Below are 17,278 nucleotides of genomic sequence, written 5' to 3' on the forward strand. Positions count from 1 at the left end.
TGGGTTGGGACTCAAACATGGGAGTCATATGGGCTCACAAACCTGCACTGGGTGAGAAACAGTCACCCAGTCATAATTTTCCCCGAATTTAGGTTATAATTATTGTATTCTGTCCTCCCCTCCAATTCTCCGATGTCTCAGTGATTATTGCACTGGCTGAGATCAGTAGCAGAAAACAAACTTATGTTCTGCTTGGTCTGCATGTCTCAGTACCAATGCACTCTGAGCCTTCAGGGTGCACATGATACATCATTTTAATATCTGTATGGTTTAAAATTTGAGGCAAGAGATGCAGGAGGAATATGAAGAAGAACTTTTTTCTGCAACGAATAATAATGATCTGGAATTCGCTGCCCATAAGGGTGATTGATGGAAGCAGAAATAATCAATGATTTCAAAAAGAAATTGGATGGACACTTGAAGAAAATAAACCTGCAGGGCTATGGGGATCAAGCGGGGGAGTAGGATTGACTGGATTGCTCTGGGGAAAGCCAGCATGGACTTGATGGACCAAATGGCCTCCTTTTGTGCCTTAAATGACTTTATAATTATGTCTTGATGATTGTTATTTTGTGCTGAGTGATTAAACCCATATAATTATTGTCAATGGAATCCAAGCCAGTTAATGAAATCAAAACCAAGACACAGAGATATTCTTTACTAAGAGAGTTTATTGACTTTGTTCCACCTCATAGCTCTCCCGTCCCACACCCAGTGTCCAGCTGTCCCCTATTTATGCTCTTTTAAGTATACCAATAATAAAAAATAAACTAATTCACTAATAAAAAAATTAACAAGTTAACAGCCCCTTAAAGGGATATTGTAAGGACAATTGAAACTTCAATGGAAACTTATTTAAATTAAAATAATGTTTCGGGGGGAGAGGATGCACTCCTGCTGACTCTCTTTATACTATTTTGAGTATCAAATGAACAAAATCAACAAAAGATCCCGGGGCCCCCTAATTATATATACTCCGAGTTCTTAATTAAACAATGCCCTTCACCTGTGTATCTTAACAATATTAACAGCTTAATAAATTTCAATGGATGTTAAACTGTAAGTCTGAACTGTGAAGCAACCTAGGTATTTACTTAACATGAAGTAGGATATGCTTTTTTAACAGATTAATGAGATAATTATGAACATATGGAACTGATGGACAGGAAAGACCATCAGGCCCATCCAGCTTGTCCCATAGAGTCATGTTGCAACTAAGCATCAAGACCCTCCAATGCTCCCCTCCAACCAGCAATCTCCTGGGAGAGGCAAAAGAAGGTTGAAAAAACAACCTTAGGGAAAAGATTGTTGTGGGAAATTTCTTTCTAACCCTCTTAGCAATCAATGCGAGTTAGGCGACCAGGAAGCACACCTTATCTATCATTTGTCTGCAGTAATATCAACCCCAGACAGGAATGTGACCAACTCATTTTTGAATGCTTGCAGTAAATCCATGCTCTACTGCTTGACCTTGCAACATTTTTCAAAGGTTGATGACCCTCAATAAAAATAAAAACCTCTTGGCATCTGACTTTGTTCTTTGTTTAAATAACATTTACACATTTTATTATGGCCGACACAAAGCAGAATCATTCAGGTGGAATTATTCAAACATGTCGTAAGAAAATGAAAAAATGCAATTTGCTGACTTGACATATGCTGCGAGAGTTTTTAAGTTTTGATGGTGACAGTTTCTGTTTTTGATATTTTAGGGTTTCATGAAAAAAATAGAAGAGAAAGGAGTTCCTGATGACATGAAAGGAAAAGAGAAGATAGTTTTTGGAAACATTCACCAGATTTATGACTGGCACAGTAGGTGAGTGGACAGCCATCTTCATTGATTATTGCTGAAAGAACAAGTCAACAGTTTGCACTTTATTGAATAAATTAATTTATGTTAACTGTAACAAACATTTATTTCTATCAGCTCTGAAGAAGAGTCATACAGACTCGAAACGTTAACTCTGTCTTTCTCTCCACAGATGCTGTCAGACCTGTTGAGTTTTTCCAGCAATTTTTGTTTTTGTTTCAGATTTCCAACATCTGCAGTATTTTGCTTTTAGTTATTTCTATCCATTTGTGTCATCCTGGACTCTATCTTTTTTTACTTTCACCTTAAATCTCATATGTGGCTATTTCTCAATTGTTTTTCTATTTCCACATCAGTTGTTTTAACCACTGAATTTCCTGGAGGGGGGAGCTGGTTAGGTCAGTTAGCTAGTGTGTGGTTCAGAATAATGCCAACAGCATGGGGCACAATCCTTGTTCCAGATGAGGTAGACTTGGGGCCTCCCTCCACGCCCTGCCCCTTAATGAAATCAGAGCATTAGCTGTGGTTCGGTGACCCTCGAACAATTGAGGATGCTACCTGAATGAAATCAACCATTGCTTCTTTCCTTTCTAGACTAGCAACATACTTGCCGTGATTTTCAACTTTCAATGGAAATGGGTGCAAAGCCAACATCAGGAGGCTCAAACCATTTTCAAGTTCAAACCTACTCTTTGAATTGTACTGGCAAACGGCAGGTATCCCATGACTCCTTGTTACTTATAGGAGGGTGGGTAATCAAGTGGCTCCCATGCTGAATTGGCTACCAGATTTGGCTGAATGTGGGTAAGCCACCTAATCAAAAGCCAAGCATGAATGTGTGTGGTGCACTTTCCATGCATTTGTGACTGAAAATTCCAAATGGGTTCCTATAATTAGCTCACATGGCAACTGAGCATGCAGACCTCCCATTTACAGGCCCGATTAAAAGTTGTAACTGACAACCTTAGATATCATTGTAGCAGCCTGCATGTCCCCTCGCCATAACCAACAAACCATTTCTTGCTCCACTACAATTTTCAACTCCTGGCCACCAGTTTCCAGACAAGAACAGACAGCTGGCAGTTAACAATTGCTTCCACTGATTTTGGAAGAAGCCTTGGTTGCATCCTGAAATGCATTCATCATATTGACTTCATTAATTATTTTGATCCTATGAATTAAAATTTTCTTAATTATGTCTTTTAACTGTATGCATATCTTCTTCTTTATCTCACCTCAAGTGTTTAATGGCATGGAATGCATAGTGAGAACTGCACCATTTCCTTTTCTATTTATTCTATCTACATGGATTCAGCCTTAACACATTCTCCCTGCAACATCCTAATGCTCAGTGCTGTGATAGAATTCTTTATAACACCACCATGGAGGGAATTTTATGCCCCACCACCGACCCCCCACCCCCCCCCCCCCCCCCCCCCCCACACCTCTTGCTGGCATACTTGCAGTCGGTGGGGGAGGGCACCTAAAATAAAAAGGTGCCTAATCCACCGCCTTCATGCCCACCTCCGAGCTGTCCCCATATTACGGTCGGTGGGTAAGGCATCAGCCAGCTCGCCTGCCCTTAGGTCTATTGACGACTTTAACTGGCCAACTAATGGCAAGTTAAGGACCTCATCCTGCCTCTGCTGCAATAATATGTGCAGCTGGAGGAACTGGTACAAAGGAGGCTAGCTTGTTACTTTTGCAATCGGGCTGAAAGGTGAGAAGGAAGGGGAGGTTACCTCCTTTGGGGGGTCCTCTGTGCTTATCAGGGCCACCTCCCCCAAAAATTGTACCTACCATCCCCAGGGCTCCCAAGCCCTCCCTGACAAAAACCCTGGACTTATCTGTAAGTCCAGCTTCCATGGATCTTCTCCTCGGGACTGTTTGTAGTCCCAGCAGTGACCACTACTATGTTTTGGTGCTGCTGGGACTATTCAGCTGCCAGCCAATCAGATTAGCTAGCAGCTCTCAAGGGCAGGATTTTCTTTCCCTGGGAGGCAGAAGTTCCACTCTCAGCTCATTAAGGCCATCCCCCCCCCCTTGCATATTATTGCTGTGGGACAAACCTTTTTAAAGATGACTTGCTCAAGACCGACTTTTTTATCCAGTCAGGGGTTGAGCAATAGGCATCCCCACCCACCCATCCACCCCCCCCCCCCCCCCCCCACCCCCCCACCTCCACCCCAGAAAATTTGCCTCCACATGTTGTTCTCTTTATGTCACCTGAAAATGTTATAACCAGGAATATGAAGTTCTATCTTTCAGACTTTGCACATTCGTACACAGAATATAACACACTCCCCACTGTTGCCCAAGAGTCTGTTCTGTGTTGATGCCAACTGAAATGAGGAGGTTTCTCTTCATGCATTGCAGTTTATCTATGATTAATTTGAATCTGTTTCCCCTTGTCCTACTTCCCACAGTTTAATTTAAAATAATATTGTAGATTATTCTTTTTCATACGGTTTACTGTCTTTCATATATTTATAGGAACATCTCTTAGGTGCCACTTTTTTAGGCTTAAAAACCCAAGTCTTTCCTGTCTTCTCATCATACAGACTTCTGGCACTAGTGGAGGTAGAATTTTAATGTGGGTGACTGGGTGGAAATGGGTGCGAGAGGTGGGTAAAATGAAAGTTTGTTGCGAAGCTGACTGCAACTCACTAACTTCTAGGTTTAACTCAAGTAGGCATGAGGTGGGCAGCCATCCCACTCAACGAGGTGGGATTGCCATTTTAAATATGCTAATGAGGCTTGCAGTCCTTCACAGAGCTCCATTTGGACCTGGAGATGCAGAAATGCTTCCTCTCAATAAAGCTCTTTCCCTCCAGGGTCAGGAATCAGCCTGCTTTCAGGATCAGACCTACCTTGTCTTGTGGTCTCATCCATCGAGATCCCTATCTGACTGGAAATCAAACCTGTCTGTCAGACTGACCTCCGGGTGGGAACCTGTAAATGATGGAAGATGCATTCCACCCACTCACCCACATTAAAATTCCACAGCATGCAAGGAAATCCAGACTTCTCAGTTTCCTGCATGCTATCAGGCTCCTCTCCCTGCATGTCAGTTCATTAAAATTCTACCCGAGAGATCAGCTTCTCTGCATAGTCTCCAGTGCTTTATAACAAACAGAACTGAGCACAGTGCTCAAGGTATGATCTGACTAAAGTGCTGTACATTTGGATTATTAGCTTCTCTGACTTGTATTCTTTTGTTACGTCTATGAAACTCAGTGCTGTATTGGCTTTGTTGGTTCCTGCTCTGCCTTGGTTGGACATGTTCAGAATTGAACCTATATTCCTAGGTCTTTTTCGACTGCATTGTCAGTTATTTTAATGCCATTCATAAAGTGCACATGTTGCCCATTTTGTGCTTCCTAGGTGTAGTACTTTACACTTGTCTGCTTTAAATTTTGCTCTGTCATCTTTCTGGCAATTCACATAGTTTATTTGATTCATTTTGTAATTACTGGGCTGTTTCCACACCCCCCCCCCCCCACCCATTCTGGTACAGAATCATAGATGATACAGCACAGAAGAAATCCATCCAACCTAATGTGATTGTGCTGGCTTTTTGAAAGAGCTATCTAATTAGTCCCACATTCCTGCTTTCTCTGCACAGCCTTGGAAAAATGTTCCCTTCAAGTATTTATCCAATTCCCTTCGGAAATGCATTATTAAATCTGCTGCCATCACCTTTCAGGCAGTACAATCAAAAGTCATCATAACTTGCTGTGTAAATATTTTTATCCTAATATTGCCAATTTCCATTGAGTTTCAAAATCCAAGTCACTGCAAATTAGACACAGTAGTAAATGCAAAACTGAGCACTGGGACAGTCCACTCAATGCCTATCCACACCCCTCCCCCTAGCCACCTTAAGATTAACCCTCTTGCCAAGGCCCTGTTCTTTTCTAACCTCCAGCCAGTTACTTCTGGCCTTACTCCCTGCCATTTTGTGTTTAGACTGTAATCTTATGTGCGCTTAGTGGACTTTCCTTAATGGTTAATTTAAATGATTTCATGCTGAGCAATTTATAGCTTTCAAAGGAAAAGTGTGAACCCACTGAGACAGAGTTGTAGAATAATTACTTTTCATATTTCTTTCCCAGCTATTTCCTGGGAGAACTGGAAAAATGCCTTCAGGAACCACAGCGTTTGGCAGAGCTCTTTATCAAACATGTAAGTTTTTACAATGTCCTTTAAGGGCTTTGTATAAAAGTAATAACTGGACCCACTTTAGTTTCAAATTGGAGTATATTTTGTAACTTAACTGTTCTCCCCCCATCCCCCCATGATACCACCTTCCAGAATGTATTAATCATCTTAAATGTTTCTAATAATTAAGGAGAGTAGACATTCGGGGTATTTAATAATATAAAAATATCACAAGTAAAATCTGAAAGGTCAACATTCTATTCCACAAAATCCTAGAAATTCTAAATCATCATGAGCACATTGATAACTTAATTGAAACTTTACAATATCCCAGCATTAGCTGAGGGTTTCACTTAAGGTATAACCCTAACAGTCTAACACACTTGTGTTCAATGACCAAGGTTATACTATGACGAATGAGTTCAAGTCCAAAGTTTTAATGAATCTTGAGCATATCTGATGACCAGTTGTTATGCTTTCCATTATCCCCTCCTCCTATCTCCTTTTTTTAGCTCAGAGTTCATTTGTGTTAGATTATGCCTCTGTGAAGTGTTTTTCTATGTCAACAACAACTTGCAGTTATATAGCACAGGCTTGTCCAGCCTTTTTACAGGGGGGGCACATTTCAATTTTTTTTCTCACTCAAGGGGCCGATGAGCAAATTTCAGAAGGTTGAGGTTTGGCACAACATTATACATGAATCTAAAAAAAAATGGCTGACATATGAAAAGAAACAACTAGCTGAGCAAAAAAAACAGCGTCAAAGCAATAAATTGATAACAAAAATAATGAGTAATAAATAAAGATGACCATGAGAGGGTGAGAGTGTGTGTCTCATCCCAGTCTCAGGGTACTCGCTCACTTACCCTCACCCTATGTGAGAGCGTTTGTGGGGGTGAGGGTGAGTGAGAACACTGAGACTGGGAGTGAGCCAGACACACACCCCTCACACACACTGTCCCCTCTCACACATACAGATACACTCTCACACTCTCCCCCTCTCTCGCACACACACACACTCCCTCCTCACACACACAAGCACACTCACTCTACCCTCTCTCACACACACACACTCTCCCATCTCACACACACACTCACCTCTCTCACAAACATGCTCTCCCATCTCTCATTCTCCCCTCACACACATGCTCACACTCTCTCCTCTAACACTCATACACAATCACCCCTCTCACACACACTCACACTCTCCCATCACTCACTCTTCCCTCTCACACTCACACTCTCACCTCTCTCACACACATACACACTCACTCACGCTCACAGTCCCCACATACACACACTCACATTCTCTCCTCTCACACAAATGATTATATTCTCCCTTCTCAGACACCCACACTCTCCCCTCACCCTCACACACCAGTGGGCCCTGCTCTCTCTCCAGGCCTCCAGGTCCCCTGCTCTAACTCTGGGTGTCGCTCTGGGCCCCCAGGCGCTTCTCACTCCAGCTCCTCCCCACCACCACCCCCACTGGCCCACAGGCTGTGAGTTGGACAAGCCTGATATAGTACCTTTAACATGGCATTGAAAACAAGGGGTGTTAGGTGAATGGAACTTGTTGCAACTGTGGATACTGGCAGTAGGGCTTTGGATATCCTCATGCTTATGGAGGGTAGAATGCGGGAGGCTAACTAGGAGTGTGTATACAGTCAAGTCTAGAGGTAACAAAGCCATGGATGAGAGATTCACCTACAAATGAGCTGAAGCAGGAGCAGAGATGGACAGTGTTATGGCAGCCTTTGTGATGGTGCAGATATGTGGTCAGAAGCTCCCTGAGGTTAAATATGACAGCAAGACAGTATATAAATGCAAGTTTTTCAGTTTGTTGAGTTGAAGTCCCAAGATGATATTCAGTGTATCACTAGGGGAGAGATGAGTATAAAAATATAGCCAGCTTTCCTTGCTTAGCAGAACATTTGGAAGTCAGAATTTTGTTCCCAGCGATGTTCTGGAGTCATCTCGTAGACATGTTTGTGACAAGTCATTATTGTCATCACCTTTTTCTTAATTTAGCTAAGGTACCATATCATGGCACTTCCTTTATAAGAACTTAAGAACTAGGAGCAGGAATAGACTATTCGAACTCTCGAACCTGCTCCAATATTCAGTACGATCGTGGCTGATCATCTACCTCAACCTGACTTTCCTACCCACTCCCCATTGTTATTATCCTGGACTAGACCCCCAAGCTTTTGGTACAAACTGATTAGGGACCAGTAACTTTTGTTTAAAGTGAACAAGGTTTGAAATCCCAGCTACTTACTTAGAGAATAAAGCCACAAGATTCCACGGTGTTTGAAAAAACAAAATAAACTTTAACACACAAGGCCAGAAAAATAAAACAATCTACAATATCTATCTTATACTCTGACATTCAGGATTAACATTAGGTAAATGTATATTAACAGGCAAACAGTGGTTGAACACACCACACTACACTGAATTCCCTCCAAAAGTCGCTGCAACTCAGAATGCCTCAACAACTGCTCACCTCCCAGGCTTCAATTTCATTTTCTGAGGCTATTTACCCCTGGATTCCTGAACCTGCACTCCAGGAACAACTCACTAGCACAACTTCAGTTCTTCAGCCACACCAAGCAGAATACCACTGCTCCAAAGCGTTACCTTTGCCCCAACGTCCCACAGCAGGGAGTCACTGACCTTCTGCTGCCTACTCAGCTTTTCAGGGCTTTTCCTGAGCCCTCATTACTTGGAGCCTCTCAACTGCAGTGCTTTCACTGCTTGGAGCCTCTTTTTTTGCTCCTCTCCCCAGTGGTTTCTCCCTCCAGTGGTTCTCATCAGTTGTTGTCCCCTTCTGGTGATCTCCTCTCAGTGGCTTCTTCCCTGATCCTTCCTCTTTCTTTCTCTCTCCCTCTCTTTCTGGGACCTCCCCCTGTTCCCTGTCCCGGGACTCGTCTCTGTATGGTATCCCACTCCTGGGTCCTATGATCGGATTTTTGCACCATTTTTTTCCCCACGCACTGGGCATTTGTCCCTGGCCTGAAAATCTCTCAATGACGAACTGTGCACGCACAGCCCGCTCCTAATCCACGCACATGACCTCCACTCGGAAATCAGATAAGTTCCTATTTCTTGACACCATATTCCTTGATTCTCTGAGAGATCAAAAATCTGTCGATCTCAGTCTTGAATCTACTCAATGTTGGAGCATCCGCAATCCTTTGGTAAAGAATTCCAACGATTCAAAATTCTCTGTGTGAAGAAATTTGTCTTCATCTCAATTCTAAATGATTCACCCCTTATCCTGAAGCTGTGCCCACATATCGTAGATTCCCCAGCCAGGGAAACTACCTCTAAGTGTCTCCCTTTCAATCCCATTCAAAATCTTGTATGTTTTAATGAAATTACCTTCATATGAGCATACAAAATAGGAGCAGAAGTAGGCCATACAGCCCCTTGAGCCTGCTCTGCCATTCAATAAGATCATTGCTGATCTGTTTATGTTTTGAATTCCACATTCCCATCTACCCCTGATAACCTTTGATTATCTTGCCTAACAAGAATCTATCTACCTCCACCTTAAAAATATTCAATGACCCCCCACCTCCACTGACTTCGAAGGCAGAGAGGTCCAAAGTCATACAATCCTCTGAGAAAAAAAATTTCTCCTCATTTCTGTCCTAAAAGGGCAACCCCTAATTTTAAATCAGTGCAGCTAGTTCTGGACTCACCCACCAGAAGAAACATCCTTTCCACGTCCACCTTGTCAATACCATTCAGGATCTTATATACTGCAATCAAGTCATCCCCCACTCTTCTAAACTCTAGTGGAAACAAGCCCAGTCTGTCTAACCTTTCCTCATTAAATAACCTGCTCATTCCAGGTATCAATCTAATAAACCTCCTCTGAACTGCCTCCAACACATTTACATCCTTCCTTAAATAAGGGGACCAAAACTGCACACAATATTCAAGATGTGGTCTCACCAATGCCCTGTATAACTGAAGCATAACATCCTTACTTTTATGTTCAATTCCTCTTGTTATAAAGGATAGCCTTCTTAGTTATTTGCTGTACCTGCATAGTAACGTTTTGTGACTCATGCACAGGTACATCTAGATCCCTCTGCACCTTGGAATTCTGCAGCTATTCTCTAAGTAATACTCTGCTTTTTTATTCTTCCTGCCAAAATGAACAACTTCACATTTTCCTACATTATTCTCCATCTGACGGATTTTTGCCCACTCAGTCAACCTATCTATATCTGTCTGCAACCTCCTTATGTCCACTTCACAACGTACTTTCCAACCTATCTTTGTGTCGTCTGCAAATTTAGCTACCATGCCGTCTCTCCCCTCATCTAAGTAATTGGTATAAATTGTAAAAAGCTGAAACCCCAGCACATCCCCCTGTTGGAGTCCACTAGTCACATCCTGCCGATCAGAAAAAGACCCATTTATCCATACTTTCTGTTTTCTGCTAGCCAGCCACTCTTCTATCCATGCTGATATGTTACCCCCACACCATGAGCTTTTATTTTCTGCAGTAACCTTTGATGTGGCACCTTATCAAATGCCTTCTGGAAATCCAAGTGCAGCACATCTACAGGTTCCCCTTTATCCACAGCACATTTTACTCCTTCAAAGAACTCCAATAATTGGTTAAACATGGGGAAGAATTTTCCGGTCAGCGAGTGGGGGCGGGGCCTGCTCACCGATGTGTAAAATGATGCGTGGTGACGTCGGGCATGCATCCTGACATCACCATGCATCATTTAGATTTTCAGTTCAGCGAACATGCAGCCAAACTGTCAAAGGCCTATTAAGGCCTATTAAAAACTAATTTAAATAGTTAAATGAGCTGCCCATCCAACTTTAAGCCCAGGCGGCCTTCGCATTTTTCATGAAACCTCATCCACAGGCGGGATGAGGTTTCATGAAGTTTTTATAAATTAAATAAAGTTTTCGGTTAATGTTCCTTGACGTGTCCCAGCTCATGTGACACTGTCACATGAGGGGACATGTCTTATAATATTTTCTTTTCTGTATTTAGCTTTTAAAAACTTTAACTAATCTCCCTGAGGCACCTCCATGCCTCAGGGAGATTTCTGCGCTCTTCCGCATGAATGCGCCCACGTAAAATGGTGGCACGCACCCAATCGGGGGTGCTGATCAGTTCACGCTCGCTCCCGTCCGCCCCCGCACAACTTCCCCAACGGGGGAAAATTCAGCCATGATTTCCCTTTCACAAAACCATGTTGATTCTTCCCGATTACCTTGAGTTTCTCCAAGTGCCCAGCTATAACCTCCTTAATGACCAATCCTAACACCTTCCCCACAACAGATGTCAAGCGAACTGTCCTGTAGTTTCTTGTTTTCTGCCTCTCTCCCTTCTTGAATAAAGGGGTTATATTTGCTACTTTCCAGTGTGATGGGAACCATCCCAGAATCTAGGATTTTTTGGAAAATTAACGCCTATGACCTCATTAGCTGCCTCTTTTAAGACCCTAGGATAAATCTATCAGGACCTGGAGACTTGTCAGCCTGCAGCTTCATCAGTTTGCTCAGTACTGCTTCCCTAGTGATGTAATTTCACCAAGTTCCCCTCTCCTTTCCACCTCCTGACTTACAACTATTATTTCTAAACTCCAGAGTCCAGAGGTGCACTGTTATATTATACTTTGTTTGATGCTTAGAGATTTATGCTGTTAGAAAGAAATAATTTGCATTTATATAGTGCTTTTCTTGTATTCAGGATGTCCTGAAGCATTTCACAGCTCATGAGTTACTTTTGAAGTGTAATTACTGTTATTTTGTAGGTAAATGCAGTGACTAATTTGTGTACAGCAAGGCTCCTCAAACAACAATGAAATAAGTGACCATAAGTAAATAAATTGTGCTGTTGTTTGAGGGATAAATGTTGATCCAGACACTGGGAGAACCCCATTGGTTCGTGCCATGGGATCTTTTATGCTGCTTGTAAGGACAGATGGAGCCTTTGCATACTCAAGCTTATTCATGTTGTTGTTGAGAGTCCTATCTTAATACAGAGTTTTCCTTAGATACTGTAAAATACAATAAAGAAAATCTCAATTCAAGTGATTGACCAATCAATCGCCAATTTGCTTAAACAAACTGCTTTCTAGGCACGCTAATGATGACCAGAATATTTTAATCTAAGCATGAGGGAGGAGTTGGGCCAGCATCATCGAAGAGTCAGTCAACTTTGTGATCTTGGTGTCAGCTGTAGCTCAGTTGATCCTAAACCAGGGGCTTGAGCACAAGAAGTCTGACACTCCAGTGAAGTAATGAGGGAATGCTGCACTGTCAGAGGTGCCATCTTTTGGATGCAATATTTAACTAAGGCCTTATCAGATGGACATAAAAGACATCATGCACTATTTCAAAGGAGAGTGGGGATTTATCTCTGGTATCCTGGCCAACATTTATCAATATCGCAAAAAAAAAGTGTGGTCATTATCCATTGCTGTTTGTGGGAGCTTGTTGTGTGCAACTTGGCTGCCACATTTCCTACATTACATTAGTGGCTACACTTCAAAAGTACTTCATTGGCTGAAAAGTGCTTTGATGCTCATGAAAGGCTCTATATAATTGCAAGTCGTTTTTCTCTTGAGTTGGATTACTAGTTTTGGCCTGACATTTGATTTCAGTGTACTTGAAGAAGATACCATAAGGTTGTGAAAGCTGTTATACTTCACCTCCCTCCTCCCTTCCCCTCCCTCCTTTCCCCCTTCCCCCTTCCCCCCTCCCTTCCCCCTTCCCCCCTCCCTTTCCCCTTCCTCCCTCGCTTCCCCTCCATCCTTCCCCTACTTTCCCCCCTTCCCCCTTCTCCCTCCCCCCTCCCTTCCCCTCCCTCCATTCCCCTCCCTCCTTTCCCCCTTCCCTCCTTCCCCCTTCCCCCTCCCTCCCTTCCCCCTTCCCCCTTCCCCCTCCCTCCCTTGCCCCTTCCCCCTTCCCCCTTCCCCCCTTCCCCCCTCCCCCTCCCTCCCTTCCCTCCTGCCTCCCTCCCTTCCCCCTTTCCCTCCCCCCTTCCCCCTTCCCGTCCTACCTTCCCCCTTCCCCTCCCCACTCCCCCTTCCCCACCCACCTTCCTTCCCCCTTCCCTTCCCCTCCCCCCATCGCCTCCGCCCCCCCTCCCTTCCTGCCTTCCCCTTCCCCTTCCCCTCCCCCCTTCCCCTTCCCCTTCCCCCCTACCCTACCCCTTCCCCTCCCCCTTCCCCTTCCCCCTTCCCCCTTCCCCTTCCACTCCCCCCTTCCCCCTTCCCCCTTACCCCCTTCCCCTCCCTTCCGTTCCCCCTCCCCCCTTCCCCTCCTTCCCCTCCCTTCCCTTCCCCTTCCCCTCGCTTCCCTTCCCCCTCCCCCTTCCCCCCTTCCCCTCCCTTCCCCCTTCCCCGCTTCCCCTCCCCCCTCCCTTCCCCACTTCCCCTCCCTTCCCCCCTTCCACTCTTCCCCCTCCCCTCCCTTTCCCCTTCCCTCACCCCTTCCCCCCTCCCTTCTCCCTTCCTCCCTCCCTTCCCCCTTCCCCCTTCTTCCTCCCCCTCTCCCTTCCCCCTTCCCTTCCCCTCCCACCCATCCCCTCCCTCCTTTCCCCCTTCCCTCCTTCCCCCGGCCCCCCTTCCCCCTCCATCCCTTCCCCATTTCCCACTCCCTCCCTTCTCCCTTCCCCCCTCCCCCTCCCTCAACCCCCTCCCTCCCTTGCTCCCCTCCCCCACTTCCCCCTCCCTCCCTCCCCCACTCCCCCTCCCTCCCTTCCCCCTTCCCCCTTCCCTCCCTTGCTCCCCTGCCCCATTACCCCCCTCCCTCCCTTCCCCCCTCCCTTCCCTTCCCTCCTCCCTCCCTCCATTCCCCCTTTCCCTCCCCCCATTTCCCCGTTCCCCTCCCACCTTCCCCCTTCCCCTCCCACCTTCCCCATTCCCCTCCCCCCTCCCCCCTTCCTTCCCCCCCTCCCTTCCCCTCCCACCCTTCCCCTCCTCCCCCCCCTCCCTTCCCTCCTTCACCTGCCCCCTTACCCTCCCCCATTCCCCTTCCCCTTCCCCCCTTCCCCCTTCCCCTCCCACCCTTCCCCTTCCCCTCCCTTCCCTTCCCCCTTCTTCCTCCCCCTCCCCCCCTTCCCCTTCCCCACCCTTCCCTTCCCTACCCTTCCCTTCCCCCTCCCCCTCCCCCCTTCCCCCCTCCCCCTCCCTCCCTTCCCCCTTCCCTCCTCCCTGCCTCCATTCCCCCTTTCCTTCCCCTCCTTTCCCCGTTCCCTTCCCACCTTCCCCCTTCCCCTCCCACCTTCCCCATTCCCCTCCCACCTCCCCCCTTCCTTCCCCCCTTCCCCTCCCTTCCCTTCCCCCTCCCCCTCCAATCCTTCCCCCCTTCCCCTCCCCCACTTCCCCACCCTCCCTTCCCCTCCCCCTTCCCCCTTCCCCCTTCCCCCTTCCCCCTTCCCGCTTCCCCCTTTCCCCACTTCCCCTCCTCTCCCCCCCTTCCCCTCCCCCTTCCCCTTCCCCTCTCCCCCTTCCCCACTTCCCCTCCCTTCCCTTTCCCCTCCCCCCTCCCCCGTGCCCTTCCCCCTCCCCCTTCCCCTCCCTTCCCTTCCCCCTCCCCCTCCCCCTCCCCCTCCCTTCAGTTCCCCCTCCCCCTTCCCCCTTCCCCTCCCTTCCCTTCCCCCATCCCCCTACCCCTTCCTTACCCCTTGCCCTCCCCTCCCGTCCCTCCTCTTCTCCCTCCCATCCCTTCCCCCTCTTCCCTTCCCCTCCCGTCCCTTCCCGCTCTTCCCTTCCCCCTCCCCTTCCCCTCCCCTCCCTCCCCCTTCCCCTCCCCTTCCCTTCCCCTCCCCCTCCCCCTACCTCCCTTCCCCCTCCCTCCCTTCTCCCTTCCCCCTCCCTCCCTAACTCGCTTCCCCCCTCCCACACTCCCTCCCTTCGCCCTCCCCCTGCCCTCCCTCCCTTCCCCCTCCCCCTCCCTCCCTTCCCCCTGCCCCCTCCCTCCCTTCCTTCCTCCCCCCTCCCCTCCCTTCTCCTCCCCCTCCCTTCCCCTCCCCCTCCCCTTCCGCCCTCCCTTCCCCCTTCCCCATTTCCCCTGCCCTCCATTCTCTGCAACTTCCCCCCACTTCCCCCTCCCCTACCCCCTCCCCCTGCCTTATCCACCCCCTCACCCCCTCCGTTCCCCTTCCCTTCCCCCTTCACCCTCCCCCCTCCCTTCCCCTCCCTTTCTATCCCTTCCTTCCTTCCCCCTTCTCCCCCCGCTTCCCTTAGCCATTCTCCACTTCACCTCCCCTCCCCGCATCCCGCCCCGCGCCCCCTTCTCCCCACCTCCCATCCCCTCCCCCACTTCACCCCACCTCCCTTCCCCCTCACCCACCCTCCCCACCACTCCCCCCCTCCCCCTTCTCCCGAAGTCCCCCCTCCCTCTCCCTTCCCCCCACCTCCCCCTTCCTTTCCCTCCCCACCCCCTCTCTCTCTCCCCCCTCTCTCTCCCCCCTCCATTCCCCTCCCTCCCTCTCTCTCTCTCTCCTTCTCTCTCCAACTCCCTCCTTCCCTCTCCCTCCCCCTCCCTCCCTCTCTCCGTCTCCCCCTCTCTCTCCCCCCTCCCTCCCTCTTCCCCTCCCTCCCTCTCTCTCTCCCTCCCGCTCTCCCTCCCGCTCTCCCTCCCTCTCTCTCTCTCCCTCCCTCCCGCTCTCCCTCCCTCTCTCTATCTCCCTCCCTCCCTCTCCCCCTCCCTCCCTCCCACTCTCTCCCCCTCCCGCCCTCCCACTACCCCTCCCTCCCTCCCTCTCTCTCCGCCTCCCTCCCTCCCTCTCCCTCCCGCTCCCTCCCTCTCTCCCCCTCCCTCCCTCCCCCTCCCTCCTCCTCCCTCCCTCTCTCCCCCCTCCCTTCCCCTCCCTCCCTCTCTCTCCCGCTCCCTCCCTCCCTCTCTCTCTCTCCCGCTCCCTCCCTCTCTCTCTCTCTCTCCCTCCCTCTCCCCCTCCCTCCCTCCCTCTCACCCTCTCCCCCTCTCTCTCCCCCTCCCTCCCACCCTCTCCCCCTCTCTCTCCACCACCTCCCTTCCCCCTCCCTCTCTCCCCCATCTCTCTCCACCCCCTCCCTTCCCCTCTCCCTCTATCCCTCCCTCTCTATCCCCCTCCGAACCTCCATCTCCCTCCCTCTCCCCCTCCACCTCCCTGTCTCCCCTTCCTCCCCCTCCCTCCCTCTCTCCCTCCCCCTCCCACTCTCCCTCCCTCTATCTCTCTCCCTCCCGCTGTCCCTCCCTCCCTCTCTCACTCTCCCTCCCTCCCTCTCCCCCTCCCTCCCTCCCTCTCTCTCTCTCCCTCCCTCACCCCCTCCCTCCCTCCCTCTCTCTCTCTCCCTCCCTCCCTCTCCCCCTCCCTCCCTCCCTCCCCTTCTCTCCCCCTCGGTTCCTCCCTCCCCCTCCCTCTCTCTCTCTCCCTCCCCCTCCCTCCCTCTCTCTGCCGCTCTCCCTCCCTCTCTCCCCCTCCCTCCCTCCCACCCTCTCTCTCCCTCCCGCTCTCCCTCCCTCTCTCTCTCTCTCTCTTCCTCCCGCTCTCCCTCCCTCTCTCTCCCTCCCTCTCCTCCTCCCTCCCTGCCTCTCTCCCTCCCCCTCTCTCCCCCTCTCTCCCCCTCCATCCCCCTCCCTCTCTCTCTCTCCCTCCCCCTCCCCCTCCCCCTCTCTCCCCCTCCCTCCCTCTCCCCCCTCTCTCCACCCCGCCCTTCAATCCCTCCCTCTCTCCCTCCCTCTCTCCCCCCTACCTCCCTCTCCCCCACCCTCGCTCTTTCTCCCTCCCGCTCTCCCTCCCTCTCTCTCTATCTCCCTCCCTCCCCCTCCCTCCCCCTCCCTCCCCCTCCCTCCCTCTCTCTCCCCTCCCACCCTCCCTCTCCCTCCCTCCCTCTCTCCCTCTCTCCCACTCTCCCCCTCCCTCCCTCCCCCTCCTCCCTCCCTCTCTCTCCCCCTCCCTTCCCCACCCGACCTCTCTCTCCCCCTCCCTCCCTCTCTCTCCCCCTCCCTCCCACCCTCCCTTCCCCCTCCCTCTCTCCCTCCCTCTCTCCCCACTCCCTCCCTCTCTCCCTCCCTCCCTCTCTATCTCCCTCCCTCCCTCTCTCTTTCTCCCCCTCCCTCCATCCCCCTCCCTCCCCCTCCCTCCCTCTCTCTCGTCCTCCCTCCCTCCCTCTCTTTCCCAGCCCTCCCTCCCTCTCTCCCTCCCTGTCTCTCCCCCTCCCTCCCTCCCCCTCCCTCCCCCTCACTACCTCTCTCTCCCCCTCCCTCCCCCTCCCTCTCTCTCTCTCCCCTCCCTCCCTCCCTCCCTCTCTCTCCCCCTCCCTTCCTCCC

At 49.5% G+C, this 17,278-nt stretch overlaps 1 protein-coding gene across 2 annotated transcripts in view; it reads left to right on the forward strand.

Moving 5' to 3' along the window:
- The window catches only part of kalrna (kalirin RhoGEF kinase a), a 1,007,899-nt gene that overhangs the window by 887,057 nt on the left and 103,564 nt on the right, over positions 1-17,278 (forward strand). For both annotated transcript variants that reach the window (XM_041200492.1, XM_041200491.1), the window contains 2 exons: positions 1,713-1,816; positions 5,926-5,995. In XM_041200492.1, coding sequence (XP_041056426.1) covers positions 1,713-1,816; positions 5,926-5,995 — 174 coding nt within the window. The remainder of the gene's footprint in view (positions 1-1,712; positions 1,817-5,925; positions 5,996-17,278) is intronic.

The sequence above is a fragment of the Carcharodon carcharias genome, chromosome 12 (assembly GCF_017639515.1).
Source record: "Carcharodon carcharias isolate sCarCar2 chromosome 12, sCarCar2.pri, whole genome shotgun sequence".
Lineage (NCBI taxonomy): Eukaryota > Metazoa > Chordata > Chondrichthyes > Lamniformes > Lamnidae > Carcharodon > Carcharodon carcharias.